The sequence below is a fragment of the Austrofundulus limnaeus genome, unplaced genomic scaffold (assembly GCF_001266775.1).
Source record: "Austrofundulus limnaeus strain Quisiro unplaced genomic scaffold, Austrofundulus_limnaeus-1.0 Scaffold3, whole genome shotgun sequence".
Lineage (NCBI taxonomy): Eukaryota > Metazoa > Chordata > Actinopteri > Cyprinodontiformes > Rivulidae > Austrofundulus > Austrofundulus limnaeus.
The window spans coordinates 4,803,888-4,811,003 of NW_013952405.1; the positions used below are offsets into that span (position 1 = coordinate 4,803,888).

The 7,116-nt window shown below is 41.2% G+C and overlaps 2 protein-coding genes across 3 annotated transcripts in view; both read right to left on the bottom strand.

The window, feature by feature from the left end:
• LOC106524552 (homeobox protein Hox-C10a) overlaps positions 1-7,116 on the bottom strand; it is a 61,305-nt gene that overhangs the window by 42,418 nt on the left and 11,771 nt on the right. The window lies entirely within an intron of this gene.
• Positions 1,938-5,225, bottom strand: hoxc9a (homeobox C9a; the record flags this gene model as incomplete). The annotated part of the gene is given in 2 exon segments (XM_014018458.1): positions 1,938-2,808; positions 3,769-5,225. Coding segments are annotated over 2 exon segments (789 nt in total). The 3' UTR covers positions 1,938-2,563.

Genomic DNA, 7,116 nt, shown 5'->3' on the forward strand with positions numbered 1-7,116 from the left:
GATAAGAAACTATATATAGTTTCCTATCCTTTTCCCATCATTATGCTATGAAAATGCACATTACGTGACATGATGCAACAGAAAATTTGACTGATGCATAAAATAATTGTTTATTGCAATAAAAATCAATTATATTTCTATAGCAACTAAAATAAGTCAAATACTTTACCCGAATAAACAAACCCTTCACTCTAAATAATAAAAAATGAAAATGTGTACATAAAGTCCCTCGGGTCCAACTCAGCAGTCATCACAGTGTCCTCCTGAGCCCTGCTCTGAGGCCTATTACACCAAATGTTGTGTGTGACCATTGTCATCGATGGGTTACTCTTCATTCTTTGGCCAAACCTCAAAGCTGGGGAAACCAAAAAAAAAAAAAAAAAAAAAAAAAAAAGGTTTTAGAGACTCGAAGAAGTCTCAAATCGTTGACCAACAGCGTCATCTAGTGTCAGGATCAGTCCTTTAACCTGAACGCTTCCACCAATCAGAAACATCTGCGATGTGGCCAGAAATGGTCTCCCCACTTTCCCCMCAACCATGACTGCTGTTCCTCTGTTATTTTTTTTTTTTTTGAATAATTGAGACTGAAATCCAGTGTTGCACCACCAGATCCATAACATAGCTCCACCGTGCCTCTGCATTAAAACTAGGAATAGTTGATGAGCTGCACCGTTTCCTGTTGTGGTGACCGTGTACTTTTATGAAAGAGACGGCTGCTCTGCATCCCTCATATTTATGCACAATAACTATTGACTTCCTTCCATCTAATTGTAGGCTGATCGACCTCTCTGCTGTGATGAAGTGCAGGCCTATCAGCTCCTGCAGGGTCCAGCCGAACAGTCGGTGTGCACGGCTCTGCTTTGAACGGGTCCATCACCACCACCAGCGTCCATTAAAACCATAAAGTAATTTAGCCCAGACGTCTAGCCAGTTAGTGGAGTTTGCTTTGTTCGTCTGCATTTGAGACAAACAGTCAACCTCCAAACAGAGGGGCTGTAAAACTGGCATTTTTGCTCTTCTCGTCCGAGCTGAGCGGAAATGCACTGGATTGGGCTTTGAAATTACAGCATCCTGTCCGTATTGTTCGCCACCACAAAAAGGCAATTTAGGCCTATCCCAGGAAACAAATGTGAGACAAGGGAAATTGTCTCTCACTTAAAAGTTAGCTGCTCGAATTTAGTCAGCAGATTTCTTTTTCTTCTTTTTCCTTTTTTTTTAATCGCCTGCAAAAACGCATGGAGTTAGCAAAATTCAGATAAAGTCTGTGAGGAAATTCAAACTGGACAACAGCGGTAAAGACACACACACACACACACACACACACACACACACACACAGACACACACACTAAACTCTCGCACACATACAAAGAGACAATCCGGGAGCGGGATAATTGTAATTTAAGTGCACNCACACACACACACACACACACACACACACACACACACACATGCATACAAGCACACACACATTAAATTTATGTGTGCAAATTACAATTTATAGGTTATAGAAAATAAATATTGCGCACATATTTGTGCTCGTTTAAAGTATATATTTTTAATTTCTTATAAATGTGTGCGTTTAGCAAGTGAACGTCTTTTATTTGGATAGGTACTTTAAACTAAACACAYAACCATAAATTTGAGAGGCAAACTCCAAACCAGTAAGATCAGGTTCTTGTTTGATGTGATACAATTATAATTAATATTTGTAATGACGTGAATGGGATGTTAAACTCATGCCACATTAAGGCCTTGCAGTTTTTTWAATTATTTTATTCATTTATTTATTTGCAGCATATAGTTCTGTCCACAAACGTCCTCTGACCTAAATTTCCAATAATTCCTAAATAAAAATAAAATGACTTTCCTTTTTTCACTGACGTCAATTCAAGGCGTTAAGATTCAAACGTGAGCAAAAATAAGCACAGAAAACAATTATTTTGTGGTTATCATTATATTTGCAGAGAACTATAGCTACACTCCATGAGTAAACTCTACAGCCAAAACAAAAAAGTAAACAAAAAGAAAAAGAAAAATAGATGCACATTTACAGCAACAACTATCACAAAATACAGACGCGTCGAGCTGGGTTTCTGTACAAAATCCTGCACCTTTCTTAAAAAGAAACAAACCGGACGAAAAAGCTAAACATTCACATCATAAATTATGTTTTTTTAATGAAGTTTTTTAAAAAAAGAAAAGGAAAAGAATTCAAGTATTCTCATATACTTCGGACAGTTTATCGCATTCAAACCGCGCGCTTCTCATCTCATAAAAAAACAGAAAGCAGAATGTCATAATCTCTAGAAATATCCTTTTTTTCTCGTTCTCTCTCCTTTTAATACACAATAACTGTGCACTAGAACATTATAATCAGCATCAAAACAGTCTGGAAATGAATGTTAATACAAAAACAATCCAACAAAGTGACGAATATGGTGAGGAAAGAGGGCCGGGGCGGGGAGGAGTGGGTTCATGTGTCTTGGTGCATCTGTGCTGTTCATGTACAAGTATAGACGTGATTATGGATGTTGTTTTTTCCCCACACTGCAGTTTCCATATCATTGCTCCTTGCTGTCGCTCTTTTCCTTGTTCATTTTCTTCATCTTCATCCGCCGGTTCTGAAACCAGATTTTGACCTGCCTCTCGGTCAGATTCAGAACCCGTGCGACCTCGTATCTGCGGTCTCTGGTGAGGTACATATTGAACAAAAACTCCTTTTCCAGTTCCAGAGTCTGGTACTTTGTGTAAGGACAGCGTTTCTTCCTCGTGGAACGGGCGTGTATCCAATTTGCCACAGGGTTATCTGCAAAAAAAAAAAAAAAATGTAATGAAATGAAAAGAAAACGTTAGAAAAAGCAAAATAAAGTCAGAAACAAGCAAAACAGGAAATAGGAGTAGTTTCAAAACAATGACTGACTTTAAAAACTATTTATCTGGAACTTCACACAKAAAAAGCAATATCAGTTATTGCACTAATTCAATGAGAACTAAGCTGACACCGTGCGTTTTAGCAAAAAAATATCCCAGCCTTAACGTGAACAAGCCTGCGCTGATTTGCTTTCTTGTCCTCTTAACTTGTGAGTAACACCGTCGTAAAATACTCAGTGCGCTTATTCTCTTTATTGGCCCATAAAATGGCCCGTGGTTCAAGCCTTTACAGGTCCGTGGTGAAAGTCCTCGAGTTTGTCCCTGCATTCCTCAAGTTGTCTGAAAGAGCCGTGAGGACTGAACTGAGGGAGGACCAGGATATTCTCATGTTTTTCTATGTGTACWGAATTTTTTTCCCACTTTAATGTAAGCAAAAATAGAATAAACAGTAAATGTGGATTTCCTCACTGGATGGGCCTATTTAGGGGAGAATGTGTGCTTTAATGCCACGGGCTCTAAATATTTAGCTATAAAAGGAAACGTTTTCTATATGATGAGCCTCCTTGCATACTTTTTCTTTCCAACATTAGGCAGAATAATTTCAAATTCAACGTCTTCCTGTAGCTTTGAGTCCACGTTTACAACCCTGTCTGGTTTTATAGCCCCCCCAATATTAGCCTGGTAGCATTTGTCTTTTATAGTTCCTAAAGCTTTCCCCCTCCTATAGCACAAGCGATTCAGGGCTGAGCTGAAAGGGAGGAAGCAGCAGCTTATCATTTCATTTTATGCAGGACGATAAAATGCCTTTTAGCAAGGGGGGAAAAAGCCCAGCAGTTCCACACAGTTCCAAAACAAGAATCCCACCCCGCTGTAAAAAAACAGAGCCGTCACTTACTCGGATCCAGCTCCGGCTTCTCTTCTTTATGTTTCCCTGAAGCCAGAAGCTCCGACTCGGGCGAGGGGAGGTTCTGCTGCGTCTTGTCTCGCATGTCAGTGGATGAGCAGTACAGATAATCCGTGTAGGTCCGTCCGCTGGAGCCGAGGCACTCCCCCGCTCTGTGCTCCTGGAAGGCGTCGGGCTTCAGCCCGTAGTGCCTGCTGTTCCCCGGGTAGCCGTGGAAAGGCACGGCGCCCGAGATCGGCTCCAGCCATGAGCGCACGTACCGCGAGTCTGTGCCCAAGTGCGGCTGGTGGCCGTAGGGATGGTAAACCACGGATGACTGAGAGTGCACCGGGGCCCAGGAGGTGGAGAAGACGGCGGGCTTGGGTGCGAAGCTGCAGGAAGGATAGTCCGCGCACTCCGGTACTAGGGACGTCGGACGAGGGCCAGCTGGGTGCGAACCGGGCGCGGAGAAGCGAGTTGCAGCGAGGACATCCTCGTTTTCATGGTTGATCAAGGAGTCCACATAATAATTAGTTATGGGACCCGTGGTCGACATGTCGAAGCCTCCCCGACTCTTTTACATGCATCCGTTTATTATATGGACTCTATGTGTACTTTTTTTATCTAGCCATAGAACAATCAAGGCAGGTAATTATTTCTCAGCGCTTCCCTGGCTCCTATTGGCTGCCTCGCGGACACGTGATTATATTTACCCCACACAAAAATTATACAGTGGATCAATGCGCCACTTATCCTGGGATACCAATGCACATAAACGGGATTAAAGAATGCGCTCTTTTACGCGTTTCTTGGATGAATGGAGGTAACATCAACCGCAACGTTTCTTGTTGTTTTTTTTTTTTTTTTCTCATCAAGGAAGTCTTTGTTTGCAGTCCTGCTGCTGGATCCGTGTGCAGTCGCAGTGCAGACCTGCGCACAATAAAAGCAAGGAACTACTTGATGGTGTAATTCATCTCTGTCAGGCGAAATGTACTGTGGCTCCATGCTATTGCAGTGGATACTGTTACAGCATTAAAACGTTTTATTAAATCGTTGTCCCGTTTTATCTGTATCAAACTCGGCAGCATTTGATAAAGCGACGAGTTTATAACTTCCACGTGGAATGCTGTTTATTGTTATTGAAGTGGAGCGCGCTCGCGGTTCCCTCCAAGTCTAATCGCGGGGTGCAGTTTGCGCTGTTTTTTTTTTTTTTTTTTAACGAGGGCCAGAAGACCAAACATTACCTAAATGGGATTTGTGGAGATAGTCGAGGAGGGGATTCCGGGACCCTGACAGGCAGTCCTCTGCAAAGCGGAGCTATGTTCKGCTGGTGACCGTTCGTAGGGTTTTTATGCCCATCAATAAAGTTTAACGAGGACCATTTGATTGTTCATAAACATGTCGGTAATAAGACAGCATCCGAGATCCCTGCTCAAAATAAACCTCGGCACCGCCGTGTGCGCACGTGAAACTCTAATTTCAGCAGAAAGGCCGGAGACGCAGCAGAGAGGGAGAGTGCAGACAGAAGAGGAGGGTGAATTAAAAAAAAAAGAATGGTGGGTTTGTTAAAGCGATGAAAGCTTTTAATGAAACAGGTCATGTCACTGTTGTGTTTCGCAGAATGAATTGGCTGATTAAACCGAATATAAAACAGCAGCTCTCAGTTTATAAATCTGCACAACAAGCTCTGAACGCAGCAATTAGATGCAGCAAACAGGAAAGCATTGATACACGGTAAACAGACACACCAGTGTTTGGATAAGATGAAAAAAACACAAGTGGTCAATCATACACTCCTAGAAGCGCATGCTCTCTGTCACATTTCCTCCATGATATTTTGCTTTTAATGGTGATTCGCAACTCATACGCTACTGAGCTGATATTTAGAATTTGGGGTGTAACATTCCTCTGCTGATGTAAAAGAAAAAAACACTTTTCTCTTTTTTGTGGGTGCAGCTAATTTTAAACAAAAATAAAAGCCATGAATTACTCCGAATTCTCAGACTACAGAAACATGGGCGCGCAGGCCTGACGGTGGTTGCGTGCCAGAGTGAAATTACAGTTGTTTAGTCCAACAAAAACCCCACTTCACTGTGCTAAAATGATCTCACWGTCTCCCCCTTAAAAAACACTGACCACCATAAATTTCGAAACACGAGACCACCAAAATGTGTTTTTGTCAACATAAACCCGCAGCTTCCAGCTGATAAGGACAAACAGCGTGGAACTCCGTGGCGCATTTAGGAAAAYGCAAAGTGGCCAAGTGTTTTGCTTTCAAATATGAACTTTTGTCATCGCTAAAAGTCAATAATAACATCTCACTTTAATGTATTAGCAGATTTAAAAAAACAGTATTGCAGATAAAACATCTAACGCTTTGAAACCCAATATTCAAACTTTATGAATAAAAAATGGAATCAGGGTTAAGAAGTGTCATGTTTGTCCGGACTGCTGAGTTCAGATTCAAGCATGAAATTTAAAAGGCCAGACGCCAGACCTTAACCCAGGATAACGCCAAACGGTCTCCTGGACTGTGTGGTGTGTGTGTGTGAGAGAGAGAGAGAGGGATCTGATGAATGAGTTTACAATGCTACTACTTCTTTATGTTTATTGAATATTACAGCTTGAAATATCGACATAAAATATGATTTTGTCTGCAGGTTGAAAGGTAAAGTGTGTCAATGCAAAAAAGCAAGCAAAAAAAAAAACAAATACGTAACTAAAACGTCATATAACTCAGTGAGTTTTTAACAAGGTCATGGAAGTACATTCTGTATCCTGAACTGACGTCTGCAACAATCAAGTGAGAACGCATATTATTTTGGAGGTGTGAGTCCTCCTGTTCTTATTCTGCATGCATGTGCAATAGTAATAGTGATGTGTGTGTGTGCAGGGGGAGAAGAAAAGGGATGGGGGGCATTATTAAGAGTTAAATCCCACATTTACAATCTGCGCCATGCCCTTTTTGTTCAGATACAACAGTGCTCTGCAATAAAAATATCTTGTATTTATCCAGTAATTTAACGTTGTTCTTTCTATTTGCATTGCATGCTTGTGATGTCATCACCTGTGTGTGTGTTTGTGTGTGTGTGCGCGTGCGTGCGTGTGTGCAAAGGAGGAACGGTTTCAAGTTGTCCATTCTGCAAAATTGTATTTATTTATTTTTCTGCAAAGTTACATGTAACAATAAAGACAGCAGAAACAACCGACTCTGGCTGAATAAATAAGCTTCATTTTCCATCATTAAACCCACACAAAAAACAGAACAACAGTGGACAGATTATAAAAGTAAATACAGGCTTCCTCTGTTGTGATTTATTTGTAGCTTTAAAGCACTTGTGTTTGTATTTTAAATAAGAA